Source organism: Cervus elaphus, chromosome 4, assembly GCF_910594005.1.
Source record: "Cervus elaphus chromosome 4, mCerEla1.1, whole genome shotgun sequence".
Taxonomy (NCBI): Eukaryota; Metazoa; Chordata; class Mammalia; order Artiodactyla; family Cervidae; genus Cervus; species Cervus elaphus.
The window spans coordinates 50,130,064-50,144,922 of record NC_057818.1 but is presented as its reverse complement, the minus strand read 5'-3'; the positions used below and the strand labels follow the sequence as shown (position 1 = coordinate 50,144,922).

The following is a 14,859-nucleotide window of genomic DNA, read 5'->3' as shown; positions in this document are numbered from 1 at the left end:
GTGGGTTGATTGGCTAGATTCAGAAACCTGGGGGAAACATTTTTTTCTAGATCCCCACCACAAAGACCACAGAGACCCAGTTTGCACTTGGCTGATGTATTTGCATAAAGTCGGGGAGAAACAACAGCACTGACAGCATAGACTGAGCTCACTGGCAGTAGAAATCCCATATCTGAAAAAGAGAAAGGGGAAACAGTGGGGAGAAAACCAGTGGTCACACCACAAAGGATCTAGTGGTTTTAGCAAATGCTGCAGCCTCAGGGACCAGGTTTGGCTGCACAAGTGATATGCAAATTAGCCTAGAGCGCTCAACTTTGCAGCTCTCAATCGAACTTGGATTTAGAAATCACTCATCTTTCAAATAAGAAAAGACAGGGAGTCTGTTCCAGCGCACGCAGCGAGGCTGCCAGGGCGCCGAGGTTGCTAGGGTGCTGAGGTTAGGAGCATCTTTGCCTGTCACTGCAACCCAAAGGTCCTCCCTCCAGATTCTTGCCAGCCCCCAAGATACTCACATCTGTCTTGACATCGGTTTTGGCTGGTTTCAGGGTCTGGTCTTCACGTACGATGCTACTGGGGAAATAGCCCAGGCGAGCAGCTCCATCTCCATAGTAATCTCCCTGAACCTGGGGAAGAGGAGTTAAAAGCCGGGGTCTGGGAACATGGCAAGCTCATTCCTGCTCAAGTCCTGTGCACACTTGCTCCTCCCTGATCATCTAGCTGGCTCCATCCTTGTCAGTCCAATCTCAGCTTAAAGTCGCCTGCTGCAAAGTCCTCCCTGACCACCCCATGTGAATTAGTCACCCAGTCACTTTATACTAATTCTCAAAGCAGCACACACGAGTTGGTATTTTTGATGGCTTGTCTCCTTCATCAGAATAAAAGGCATCATTCTTTATTGTACCTTTGGTGTCTATAGCAATTTGGCACTACAGGACATGCCCTAATAATTGCTAAAGAAAGAAAAACAGAGTGGATCACAGCAGCCACCCCCTGCCGACTGTACTTCAGTTCACTCCCTGGGATTTGCCCTGTAGGTAAAAAAGTAGGGTACGCTCCCACCCCAGCTCTCTACCCTTTCCTCCTCTGTTCTCCCAAGACTCACGCTGCCTCCCCAGAAGAGCCGCCCTCGGCCCTTGAGCTTGGAGAAGACATACACCACTTGGCCCTGGTGTATGGTCAAGAAACGGCAGTCAGGGGCCACGTAGTCCTGAAGGGCCACGGCCATGGAGATGGGGTCTGGAGAAGGAATATAGAAGGGAGTGAAAGCACCCTCCACACAGGCTAGCAACCAAAGCCCTCCACACACCCCGGGACCCCTAACGCTCACGGCTGCATTCCTCATCGGCACACATCTTCCGGTCAGCCAGCTTGGGCATGGGGCGGCCGCCGGCACCAGGCCCCGGGAAGGCAGACAGCAAGACGACACCGAGAAACACCAAGGACCAAGCCATCATGGACTCTGGGCAAGACAGTGGCTAAGGCAGGAATGGGGTCTCCAGTTTCCTCCCGCCCTCCCTCGGCAGTAGCATAAGGAAACCTGTGTTCTGAGTCTGGTCCCCTCCTTAAACCAGCCCCAGATTTCGCCCACACCACCTCTGAGCCTGCTACCCAGGCAGAACCATTTCAAGGACAGGGTGAGGGTTGCCAGCCCAAGGAAATACCCAAAGAGGCCCAAGGCAGCCCAGGCCACTCCAAGTAACAAGTCACCCCCCTCAACAGAGAGGCTCAGACAGGCAGGTTAAAATATCCAATTCCATCTTTTCTGAGTTGGCTTGGAGACCTAGGCCCTTCAGCTGTGCCCCCAGAGACAGAACAAGAGGAGCCAGTATGGAAAAACCACCTTGGAATTTCCTGTGCTGAGGGGCAGCAGAACAAGGCAGCCCTTTGATTGCCAGAAATAGCCCCAGCTCTCAAGTACGGAGTGAATATTATATGTTGGGCTTTAGGCTAGGCGATGTCCAACCACGATCACTATTTCTTCTCAGAAACCACTTCCTGACTGCCCTAAACTACTCTCAGAGCCTCACCTTTCTCATCTGGGATACTAGTTATTTAATAAAGAATTCACCATGCATATTTTTGTTTATTAGTTCAAATGCATACCCTGCACTACCTTGAAGGGGGACCATTATAATCCCATTCTAGGTAGAAATGGAAGCACAGAGCCTTAAGGAACTTGTCCAAGGTTAGTGTCAGTAAGTGGAGAAGCTAGATCTGGCTGTAGGCCCATACCCATCACTACTGGGCTTGGAGCTGTTAGTTGCCCAAGGCCAGAATGAAACAGTGGCAGAGGATGTGAACTCAAGTCTCCTATCTAAAACCACACTTCACAGAGATCCACTTGTCTGAAGACCCATCTCTTTCCTCAGGTATTCTCACCTCTGGCCAGCAAGTCCAAACTTTAGTTTTAGGGGAAGATGGGACACACACAGGCTTGGGGTGGGGAAGGATTCCTCCTGGTCAAAGACTGGACCTAAGCCACCTCCACACACACAACACCCAGCACCAACTACCATACAAGCATCAAATAGCTCTATTCATGTTACCTCCCAGAGGCTTCCCTTGATCACCCATTACTGCTCCCCAGCTCTACCACCCCATCACCCCATCATGTCAGTTCTATCAGAACTCAGCATCTAAAATTAGCTTGTCTATTTCATTCACTACTGCATATTTTATGCCACAACAGTACCTGGTGTGTATTAGGTACTTGGCAAGTTATCTGTGGAACTTACTGAGTGCTTGCTAAGTACCTGGGGTGGGGTGCACAGCTCAGGAAGAAAGATGAAACTCAGAGTGGGGACATCAGTTGTCTATTGTGGGGGTTGGGGGGACTGTCCAGAGACCCCACGTTCCCACGTGCTGTCTGCAATAACTTTATGTGGTGAAGATGACAATCACCCTCCCGCTTCCATCTTTTAGATCCTACAAGGAGGAAGTGTGCATGTGGTGCCCTAAGTCTTCAGCGTTTCCAACACCGTCGTTCCTCTTTAATGGAGAGAGCAGTGCAGGTGCAAGCTGGGGCTCAGAGCCTTAACAGGGGAAAAGACATCCAGGGAGAAACACTGTGCCTCATTGTATTTATTTTTGTGGTAATTTTCTATTTCTGGCAAGGGATCTCATTTTGCTATCTATATGGTGTGAGAAAGGGTTTTAAGCTATATATATATATATATTTATACACACACACACATTTAGTCAACTTAAAAATTGTCAAGTCAGATCTGTGACAGGCTGCTAAGCTTCAAAGGTCCCCCATTCAATCTCCCCTTCTTACCCAGCTTCAGCTGTTCAGCCAGAAACCACATCTAGCTTCCACTGCAGCTGCAGCACTGGAGGGAGACTGAATCAGCCACCTGCCCGAAGCTCCTGGCTGGTGTCTCCCATGTGTGACCAAGTCAGCATGGACCCTCCCCGCAGCAGCAGCAGGGACCCCTTCCTGAATTCCAGAGACTGCAGCTCAATCGGGGGCTGCAAAGTTGAACTCAGCATCTCCAACCCAAACTGCCATTCCTACCATCCTTTCAATGATTTCGTGAATACTCGTCTTCCTTCCTTTTCTTTCAGAAGTAGCTATAGTGGTTTCTGTGAGACTCTTGCTATGAGAGAAAGCATTTTTGTCTAGAAAAAGGTAAAGAAAAACCTCTTTCTTAACACTCTATCATGTCAGAAAATTATTGCAATCAACATATGAGTCTATAGTGAATGGTGTGCCATTAAAAGCAGCATCCTTGTGCAGTACAGAACCTGCCCAACTGTACTTGGCAGCCTGGGTTTTAACTTCTTGCCCTGAATTCAATCTGCCAAAAATAGTAAAAGCAACTTAAGTTTGGACAGTGTTGCTACACTATTCTGTATTTTCCCAAAGTTGCAATCCCCAATGTGCTGAGCTTCTCAAACACTAAGAATATTGTGGTGTGCAGGGAAGGGAAACACGGAGGACAAGAAAATAAATAAAAACAAATGGTTGTGAAAAAACAAACCGCAAAAAACACTTTAATTCCAGCCTAACAGCACCAGGTGCAATGTCTGGGGACAGACTCTGGGTACAATGCTGTGTGGAGACCACTCACTCACACTCGGCTCCAAGAAGGCCCCCAAGGGGGACTTACCTTCAGGGGGCTGAACCAAGGGGGGAGGGGGTGGCCCCAGAACAGGGGGCCAGGACAGGCATGGGGAAAGGGTGCTACTTCTTGGCAAAAGAGATCTTCATGGCGTTGTTCTGGGTGATCTTGAAGCCCTGCAGGGCGTCTCGAGCGGCCCCTGCCTGCACCTCATTGTCAAACTCCACGAAGGCGATGTCGTGCCGCCCAGGAACCAGCCGGACCTCCTTGAACCCAGGGAACCTGAGAGAAAGGCAGAGACCTCAGGGATCCAGCCTCAGCACTGCCCTCGAACATTCAAGAATCCAGTGAGTAGGGGCCAGGAATGCTGCTAAACACCCCATGATGCAGAAGACGGCCCCAATAACAAAGGATCATCCAGCCCAAAATGGGGACAATGCTAAGTTGATGTGCTCAGTTGAGTCCGACTCTCTGCAACCCCGCGGACTGTAGCCTACCAGGCTCCTCTGTCCATGGAGATTCTCCAGGCAAGAATACTGAAGTGGGTTGCCATGCCCTTCTCCAAGGGATCTTCCCAACCCAGGGATCAAACCTGCATCTTCTGCACTGGCAGACAAGTTCTTTACCAACGAGCCACCTGGGAAGCCCCAGAAACCACTACCCTCTACTTTTATGATCTGCTGTTTCTTTCATTTCCCTCTTCTCATTCCTTACTTCCTTCCCCATTAGGCAACCATCCTCAGGATTACCGGGTATCCTTTATTCCATCAGTATTCTTAGAAACTATACATTGTTTTGTGAACATGGTATAAAATTGAATGGTATGATTTTTGTTTCATTCAGTTTCTCAAAATTTGCTCTCGACCCTGGTATAAAGAACCATGCAGCATGCTCTTCCTGTCCCCTCTAGCTGCGAGCACCTGCACTTGACCTCACCTTTCTCCCAGGCTGCCTCCAGCTCCCAACCACACCATGAGGAATGCCCCACCCAGTCTCTTGGGCACGTTAGAATTTCACGTGAAAAAAAAAAAAAAAGAATTTCACATGAACAGCAGTCATCAAGTGTTGTTCTTTAGTCACTAAGTCATGTCTGACTCTGTGACCCTAGGCTCCACTGTCCATGGGATTTCCTAGGCAAGAATGCTGGAGTGGGTTGTCATTTACTTTTCCAAGGGATTGAACCCGCGTCTCCTGGATTAGCAGTGGATTCTTTACCGTTGAGCCACCAGAGAAGTCTAGGTGAGCACTTGACTAAACAGTAGACAGTTACCCCACGCAATGGCCCGCACCCACCCACATCCCTGAAGGGTCGAGCACCCCCCACTCCCACACCTGCAGTCTGAACAGGCTGACTTCTTCCAGTCTAGCCAGCATTCAGTGACATCTCCCTGTTGCTGGACTTGCACCTTGCCTTTGTCTAAGTTAGAGACTGGAAAGATGAGATCCAGAGTCATCTCCCTAAAGGCAGAAGACAGCCTGCCCATCCTGGCCACTGCTGTCGTCCACGCCCAGCCGCTGCAGGGCTGGCCTCAGCCTCCTCCTTCTGTCCTCCATGCGCTGTCCCCGCCTGCACAGGCTCAGGCTCCACCAGCAGAATTATGAGGCTTGTCCCTGTGGTGCCACCTCGCGGCCACCACCCTCCAGGCCCAGCCCAGCCACAGGCCCCACTTACTGGTTGAAAAGCATGGAAAGCATGAGCTCGTTGGTCTCCTCTGGCAGGTTGGTGAGGAACAAGATGTGATTTGGTGGATTTTCTGAAAGCTGCAGGAGAGCGACGGGAGACCGTAAGTCTGGTCGGGGATCTACGGCCCTCCTGCCCTCCAGCCCCGCCCTGCTTGAATTCTTTCTAGTCTTTCACCTAACAGACCCCGTGTTGTTGCCCGTCTACCCGACGGTGCCCTAGACTGTAAGCCACAAGGGAGCACAGTTGCACCCATAAGCGGGTGCTCAGCAGTTCACAGAGTGAAGCGAGGTGCAGCCCACCCCCGTTCCAGCCTCCCCTTGACCTGCTCCTGCAAACACACCAATTCCTCTGTCCCAGGGCCTGACGCCACTGCTAAATCTTCTTCCTCCAACAGCACCTCCTCAGGGAGGCCTGCCCAGACCACCCAACCTAAAACAGCGCCCTGCCTGCCATTCCTGTCTCCTGACTATACTAGACCCTGGGAGGACCAGACACTTACAGGCTGAGCAGGTGGCATCTGCCCCGGCATAAGCTGCTGTGGCGGCATGGCCCCCGGTGGGAGCTGGCCGGGCGCTAGTCCTGGAGGCGGGATCATGCCCGGCGGCGGCATGTAAGGGGGCTGGCCTGGCATGTGGTGCATGATGCGGGGCGCCTGAGTCATCGGCGGCATGCCCTGCGGGGAGAGGAGGGCAGGGCTGAGAGGGCACCAGCAGGTGGGAGGAGGTGTGATTTCAGTGTTGGGAGGAAACAGGAGAAAAGGCTGTTACAGGAAACCCCGGGTGTGAGACACAGAGAAAAGATCCAGACTTGGAAAAGGCAAGAAAGGCATCCAAAGAGGGATGGATGGAGCAGATCAGGCCCAAGGTCACAGGGGACATCAAATTAGAAAGAGTTAAAAATAAATAGAAACTTTTTTTTAACATATAAAAATTGGTTAGGGGAATTCCCTAGCCATCCAGTGGTTAGAACTTGGTGCTTCCACTGCAGGGGGAACAGGTTCAATCCCTGGTCAGGGAACTAAGATCCCACACGTCACTCAGTATGGCCCCCCCAAAAAAGAAAAGAAAAATCGGTCAGAATGGCCTAACTTTGCTTGTGGACATATGAACAAATTTGGGGGCCTACTGGGGAAAAAAAAAAAAAGACTAGAAGAAAAATAAAAACATTATCAACTAAAAGGGGTGGAAATAAACACTATAAGCAGCATGCTGTACTGCTTTAAAACTTTATGGGGACTTCCCTGGTCTAGTGTTTAAGAATCTGCCTTGCAATGCAGGGGACCTGGGTTTGATCCCTCGTCTAGGAACTAAGATCCCACGTGCTGCGGAGCAGCTAAGGCTGCATACCACAACTGGAAAGTTGGTGCGTCAAAACAGAAGGATCCCGCATGCCGCAACTAAGACCCGACATGGCCAAATAAATAAACAGAGTGTATGGAGAAAGAAACAGGCCCAGAGGACAGACAGTGGAAGGCAGAGGTAGACGGGGATGGTCAGGGCTGATGCAGAAGAACATGGTAAGGGGTGACAGCAAGGGGAAGGGAGAGGCTGAAGGCAAAGAGCATGTGCTCCCAGGGGAGACAGGAGCTGAACCTCATGTGAACAGTCAAAGCTGGATGGAAAGCTGGGCACAGCAAGAGCAGAGAGGGTAAGGATGGGGCAGTTTAACCCAAGACACGGACACTGACACAAGACGACCCATCAGAACGTTCGGAGGTTCGGAGACCAGAGTGGGTCCAATTCGTTCATCTTTTTAGTACTTTATGCCTTCTGTATCTTGTTTAGAAAACAGGATGTTTCTACTCTTATAGTCTCACCAAGGTCATAAAGACATTTTTCTGTTTTCTTCAAGAACTTTGATTACTGGAGCTGACACCCTCAAGTCTACTGTTTATCTCAAATTAACTTATATGTAGCCAAGGCAGGGCTTAACTTTCCCCTCTTGCAAATATCCAATTGGTCCAGTATGATTTATTAGGGGAAAAAGCCCTTTCACCCCTGGAGAGCAGTGGTACCTCAGTCACATACAGAGCAACCACCTACACACGTGCAGGTTTCTGGACTCCACTCTGCCCCACTGGTCCATCTTCCCATCCTCAGGAAACCATACCATTCCTCAACAACAGGCCCCTGCTTTGCCATCACAGACATTTACAGACAGCCTGTCTGTGCCCACAAATACCTCTCGGGATTCTGATTGGGACAGAGTTGACTCTTAAACCAGTTTGGAGAAAAATGACATCTTAATAGCACTGAGTCTTCCAATTTCTCTCAGCCGTATTCTATCGTTTCAGTGGGCGGCCTTGCACACTTCTTAGAGGTGTTTTTCAATCTGAAGTATCCTTGTTTGTTGCTAATGTACAGAAATAAAACTGACTTTTCCATATTGATCTGGTGACCTTGTTAAATGAAATTCTTTTAATCCTAATAGCTGGTTAGTGGTTTCCTCTGGATTTGCTTCATAGACACTGACTTTAGAAGACACAGCAAAATCAAGGTCAAGGAGAGAAAAAACAAAGACTGAGACACACAGAAAAAGATCCTGAGAAATTGGCAGGGAGGCATAGACATTAGACATTTCCAAGTGGAGATACCATCATTCATATGCTCACCCCCCTATAGATAGGCACACAATCTCACAAGAAAAATGGAAGTGGGGGGAATGTCTGAATCCCCAAGGGGGTACCTCTCCCTACCCCACCCCGCGCCAGCCCACAAGGCCAAGGAAGACCTGGTGGTGAGAGGGCTGCATCTGTGGGCCCTGGCTTACCGGGACAGGCCCTTGCACAGCGCCCACCACAGGGGCAGCCGCCCCTCCCTGCACGGCCTTTTTGGCAGCTGGGGTCTCCTGGCTCTTGGGCTTCCTCTTCTCCCGCTTGCGGTCCCGCTCCACGAAGGTGCCCTTCATTTTGGCAATGATATCCGAGTCGGTCTTGGCGTATTGGATGCGCTGCCCAACAGAGAGCAGAGGGTGAAAGAGGCTGGACTTAGGAGCCAAAATCAGACCTTGCTTGGAGCTTGGTGGGAAACATCATCGAAATCCCTTGGCCTCAATGTCCCCACCTGTGAAATGGGTACTGAGGGTATTTCCCACTTCAAAGGACGACTCTAAACAGTGCCTGGCATGTAGCAAGCTCTTAGGAAGTGGTTGTTGGGATTTTTTGATAGGAAGATGGGACAGCTCCAAGCATCAGCTCAAGGTAGAAGGAAACAAGGCCAGGATAGGAGCACTATGCAGGGAGGTTTCCATCACACCTTCTCCAAACTCAATCTCATTCAGCTGTTTACAGAGCACCCAAATTTGCCCCGAGGATTCAGCAATGAGCCAATCACACAAAAGCCCCTGCTCTTGTGGAATTAGTTCTCTGGGGAAGATATGACAGAGATTAAAAAGTGAACCAACAGGAGAAGGGGAGGTGAAGAGTTGAGAAGAACTGAAATTTTCAGAGTGCAGCCAGAAAGACCTCAGAGAGATAATGCTGGTGTAGAGACAGGGAGGGAGGGAGGCACGCAGGCATCGAGGGAAAAAAGCGTTCTAGCAAAGGAAGAGCCACTGAAGAGCTAGAGTATGGGGTATGCTCAAGGAACAGCAGGGAGGCCTACGTGGATGAGGAGGCAGGCGACATCACAGAGGCAACAGGGGGCCTAGGGGACTTTGTCTTTTCCTGAGCAAGCCGGGAGTCACAGAGTGTTATAAGCAGGGGAATGACGAGCTCTCACTTGTGACTCCCAAGGAGCACTGTGGCCACGGGATAGAGAGGCCTGGGAGGAGCAGGGGGTCAAAACAGGGAGAAGGGTCGAAGCTGGGACTAGGTGGGTACCAGGGGAGGAGTGGGAAGAATCAGTGGAGGGTTTTTTTGGAGTAGAAGTTTGGTTGTTTTTTTTTTTTTATTTTATGTTTTCAGCAGAGGTTTTCCAGGTAGAGTTGACAGGATTCCCTGACAGAACTCACAGTGGCTCAGTGCTTTCTACGGTTCAAGCACTGATGTCAGAGAAAAGCAGGGGAGGAAGGTCCACACAAAATGATTTATTATTTTTAGTCCTCAAAAGGGAATTTCCAGATACTCCAGAAAAGCAATGGAAGACGTGGCAACTGTGGTCTCACACACCCACAACAGGAAACAACAGGCAGGAGTCAGAGAGCAGTCCCATCCGGAAGGAGGTGAGGGCACCAGGCCGCCTGTGCCCCTGGGGCCAATGTGTTCCACGTGAAACGACATGCCTGGAGCCTGCAGGCACTGACACTTGCTGTCACCACCCTGCTGGTTCAGGGAGGCATATTCCAAACAGGTGAAACTCAGAAGAACTGACAGAGGGAGAGAGAACTGACTGATATGGCAGGAATTCTGGATCAGGGCAGGGACTCTGAATAACAGAACCCCTGTCTGTTCAAGGCCTACTGAACATCTATAACCCACTTCCTCCCATCCCATGGCCCCATGTAACCATGATTTATACATGAGCACCTGGTACCCAGTGTTAGCCATCACCGTTAACCCCCGATCCTAGATGAACTCTCCCCTTATCCCAGACCTGGGATCCTGACCCAGCCTCACCATCACAACTGAACCCCATCTCCCACAACTGAACTGTTGGGGAGGATCCCCAACAGCCACAGGCATCTCCCTAACCCTTGCATGGTTGGCCAGCAACCTTGGAATCAAATCCACCTTCAGGATCAGCTCCTTAGCCTGACTTCTGACAACTCTCCAGGCCATGCCCACCCCACCATCCCCCACCCTCCACTTCTGCGGAATGAATTTGACTCACTCCCTCAGTTACACAGGTTCTTGCTTATCTCCCATTCTTAGTTCATTTGTCTGTCTCAGCTACTCTTCTCCAACTCTTACTCATCCAGAAAGGCTCCCCTGCGAACTCCCAGACCGGATGAGAGTAAGCTCCCCGAGTTCTGTGCACTCGCTCGTCCCAGCCCTGAGCCCTCGGGTCATCACCACCCGGAGACAGGCGTGTCTCTCCAGTGGCACTGTGGGTCTACAAGGGCAGAGCTGGGACTTCCCTTGATTGCTGTGTGTCCCCACAGCCCCAGTACAGTGAACAGTGGATGCCGAGGACCAACAGGAGAAACTCCCATCCTTAAGGCTCTGATCTACAGGCGACAGCAGCCCAGACCCATCCAGCCTGCAACAGCACTTGGCGCAGGCACACGCCCATACCCTCCACCCCCGGTGCTCACCATGGGCTTGTCGTAGAAGGGGAAGCCCTGCATGGAACGCAGGGCGTTGGTGGCGCTGCTGACCTCCTTGAAAATGACAAAGGCCTGGCCTCTCATCTTCAGGCTTCGTGACACCAGGATATCCAGGATCTGGCCAAACTGGGAGAAGATGGCATACAGGGATTTCTTCAGCTCTGCAGTGGAGAGAGGAAAGACCCAGCGGTGACTGTAGGCCAGGGTATCATGTCCTGGGGCTGGAGCTCCGCTTTTCAGAGGAAATGCAGCCCAGAGGGGACACCATCAGCCCCCTGACAGAGTACTAAGCAATACCATCAGCAGCCTAGAACCACTCAGGTGGTCGTGTGCATTGACTCTGTAGTAGGTCAGCAATCAAGATACCTAGCCCACAAGGTCGCTGCAGGGGAACACGAGTCACACATATAGAGGACACACAGTAAATGCTCGATAAATGCAAGCACTTTTCCTCATTGTCTCCAACACCTTGACATGAGCCCCTCTGATCTGGCCCTGGCTGACTTCTCCCACCTCATCTCTCCCCATGCCCCATCTTCACTCCTATAGCTCCAGCCACACTGGCCTCCCAGCCCCTTCTCAGGCCCGTCACAGCAACCTTGCCTCAGGACCTTTGCACTGACTGCTCCCTCTACTAGGAGCAACCTTCTGGTGATGTGTACATGGCTGCCTCCTTCCAGTCACCCAGGACTCAGCAGAGATGTTCCCACCTGAGGCCTTCCATGACCACCCTGGTGAAATAAGAGCCCCCTCATGTCATTACCCCCACTGTGAGAACCTACTTGCTTTTCTTTCAAGGCATTTCCCACCTCCTGACTTTATGTTTGTTTCCTTTTTGTTTGGTCCTCTTTCTGAAGAGGTACAAGTCTATCCTATTTGTTTATCACAATATCCCCACAGGGAACTCCCTGGTGGTCAAGTGGTTAGGACTCTGTGCTTATTGACAAGGGTCCAGGTTTGATCCCTGGTCAGGGAACTAAAATTCTGTAAGCCCCTTGGTGTGAGCCAAAAAAAAAAAAAAAACAAACCCTAATGAACAGTATAGTTGCCAGCACACAAATCTCCAAATACATTTGCCTGAAGAAACATAGCAGTAAATGATTTCTGGGAATAACTTCACCGAATTTTTACCTCTACTCCATGAGGTAGCAATTATAACTGACCCAATTTTACTAATGTGGATAGAGGCTCTCAGAGGATCTGTCACTGGCTCGGGACCTAAGTCCATCTGAACCCAGGACCACCAAACCTCCCTAGCAAATGGACAGCCAGGAAAGGGTACCAGCCTTATGCAAAGAAGGTACCTGAGCTTAAGATACCCGGCCAAAGAGACATTAGGAAAGAAAAGGGGGATTGGGTAAAGAGGAAAGCAAATAGCCAAAAATCCTGATGACATTTCCGAGATTTGTCTCCACCTGCCATCCCCATGAACCCAGTGTGGGCCTTAGTCATTCCCCTAGGTGCTGGGCCTCTCCCCAGTCTCCTTTCTTGCCCATGCAAGTTCACCCTCCACAGCTGGAAAGATCTTCCACAATTAACCGCATCCCTTGCCTGGCTCCCCAAAGCCCTCAGGATGAAGTAAAACACCCCACCCAGCCCTCAAAGCCTCAGGAGCCAGCGTGCACTGCTTGCCTGAATGTTCTTCATGAATCACCAGCCTCTAGGTCTCAGGCACCCAAAACAGTACATGCGGTTCCCAGGATGCCCTGGGCTCTCTTTTGCCCCTGGACATTTGCACATGCTGGTCCAGGTTAGTCACTCTTCTGCCTCATTGTAACACAAATGCTTCTTCCTCTACCTGGTAGGCGTTCCCAAAATGTCTCCTGTTCTATGAACCTGAATACCTCTTTCCAAGTGCCCAATCCCAGCCTTGACTATTATGCCTCAACTTCCCCCAATTATGGCCATGGCTACTCTGGGCTATCACTGTCTGGGAGCAGGTCTGTCATCTCTACTAGACTGTGGTTCCATGAAGTCAGGACTAGGACTGTCTCAGTCACCATGTCCACAGCTCCACAGAGAACTGGCTGGGCACAATGCTCTAATAGTATATGAGGAATTTACATGGCTTGTTTATTATCTTCAATAGCAACTTTATCGGTAACTTCAACTTAATGCCAGCAAGCTTCTTCAGTTCTCCTTACAGTTTTCTTGAGGAGATAATAAGAGCTAACACTTATATCCAACCCTTACTAACTGCTAAGTACCATAAAAAAAAAAGCATGGAAGTTTAGTTCATATATTCCCTATAACACCTGCACAAAGATTTTGCCCAGCTTTCCTATATATAAAAAAAAAAAAAGTTCAATAAAAAGTGATAACTTGCTCAAGAAAAAAGAAAAGTATGTCACATCTAGAATCGAGTTCTTAACCAGAATTCCATATAATGGTCTCAACCACGTTTCCGTGCTGTATGCCTTGGGCAAATCATATCCCTCCCCAGTCTCAGTTTCCTTATCTGAGAAATGGGAACAATAGGTCCTTCCTGCAGGGTTGCTGTGAAAGTTAAATGTAACCATTATTTATACATCAGCACCCGGTACCCAGTGTTACCCACCATCATGGTTCATTTCACTTTATTTTGAAATGAAACGTTTTCACTGTGGGCTAATCACTTGAGGGCATGACAGTGGCCAACAACTGCAGTTCTTACCCTCCTGGAGCTCAAAGGCCAGGAAAGAGACAGCCCCCTGACAGCCACATCAGGACTTGACTGGGGAGGTTAAGGGTTTTAGGAAGTCAGAGGCAGGCACGTGGGTGGAAAAGGGAAGGGGGAGGCATCCTGGAGGAGGGGGGGTCTTAAAGCTAAAACCGTGAAAGACCTTGAAAGACCAGGTTAACGGGAAAAGTGTAAGAGAAAATGAGGAAATACCAAACGCACTGCCTGTGCAAACGCCGAAGGGTGAACTCTTAAAGAGTTTGGCGGGAGAAGGCTGAGGAACAGACATGGATACTGGGGACAGAAGAGGGGGCAGGCTCGTGTGGGATAGCCTGGTGTCCGGACTATCCCTAAAACTCACCATCCTTCTTGATCTTCTCATTGAGATTGTTGATATAAATAGTGTGGTTGGGGCGGGTCTCGGGAACTGCCATGGAGTAAGTTGCTGAGGTAGGTCTGAAAGAACGAAAAAGTCCCACTCAGTTCTGGGTTTCTGAAAATCCTTTTGTCCCAACGCGGGCTGCTTAAGGATCTTCCTTCCAAGAGAAAGTCAAGTAAGGTAAAGAAGAGGGAAGAGGGAAGCACGGTTCGGAAAACAAAGCAAACGCAGAACACAGGTTCTCCTCCCCGCGTGGTGAGGGAAATCTCGTGAGGTTTACTACGAGTCCCAGGATGCTCTACTCGACTTAGTAGGCGGAGCGGCCTAGGCTCCGCCTAGGTGGCGATTCCCACTGGCCCACGCGCTCAAAGGCCGGCCCAGGAGAAAAGGCCCGGATGTAAGAGCCAGTTAAGGCAGGCGACACGATTTTCCGAACGGCCTCGCGCAGAAAAAAAATAGTTCCTGCTACACGAGGTGCAGGAAAGCCCGGGAGCCAAGCGCTCCGCCGCCAGGCGCCCACGGCCGCTTCTACCCAATACTCACCGGAACGGTCTCAGATCCCGCAAGCGGTGCCTGCTACGCTGCTGAGCGCCGACCACAAAACTTCCTCCTCTGGACCCGCCTTTGTCTGTCTACAAGCCAATCTCTGCGCGGAAATTTGGTAGCTTGGCCAATCAGAGCAAGGCTCGCTCCCGGACCCAGATTTTGCCAATAAAAACGGCAATTGGGTTCCCGCCTCAGTAGAGGCGCACGCGACTACGGACCAATCAGTGAAGGCCTCGCCCCCTCACCCGCTTCCTGCCAATCAGGACTCGGTTCTCGCGGCAGTCTCTTCCAAGGCCTTTCTTTGGCAGCCTGTCTCTGTCAC

The 14,859-nt window shown here is 50.5% G+C and overlaps 2 protein-coding genes across 3 annotated transcripts; both read right to left on the bottom strand.

Annotated features, from left to right (window-relative positions):
* Nucleotides 1–80: 80 nt before the first annotated feature.
* On the bottom strand, nucleotides 81–3,061 carry MIA (MIA SH3 domain containing). Its single transcript, XM_043899222.1, has 4 exons — nucleotides 1,328–3,061; nucleotides 1,103–1,236; nucleotides 513–623; nucleotides 81–172 (listed from the first exon to the last, which is right to left on the bottom strand). Exons 1-4 carry the CDS (start codon nucleotides 1,452–1,454, stop codon nucleotides 149–151), a joined length of 396 nt encoding a protein of 131 aa, XP_043755157.1. The 5' UTR covers nucleotides 1,455–3,061; the 3' UTR covers nucleotides 81–148.
* A 906-nt stretch (nucleotides 3,062–3,967) lies between these two features.
* SNRPA (small nuclear ribonucleoprotein polypeptide A) lies at nucleotides 3,968–14,664 on the bottom strand. Of its 2 annotated transcripts, XM_043899218.1 has the most exons (7): nucleotides 14,535–14,664; nucleotides 13,974–14,068; nucleotides 10,942–11,114; nucleotides 8,518–8,697; nucleotides 6,248–6,421; nucleotides 5,737–5,825; nucleotides 3,968–4,346 (listed from the first exon to the last, which is right to left on the bottom strand). In XM_043899218.1, the coding sequence occupies exons 2-7, from the start codon at nucleotides 14,044–14,046 to the stop codon at nucleotides 4,187–4,189; spliced, it is 849 nt and encodes a 282-aa protein (XP_043755153.1). In that variant the 5' UTR covers nucleotides 14,047–14,068; nucleotides 14,535–14,664; the 3' UTR covers nucleotides 3,968–4,186. The 2 variants fall into 2 exon arrangements, with proteins under 2 accessions (XP_043755153.1, XP_043755154.1); XM_043899219.1 differs by lacking the exon at nucleotides 14,535–14,664 and having other exon boundaries at nucleotides 13,974–14,274.
* Between the last annotated feature and the right edge of the window lie 195 nt (nucleotides 14,665–14,859).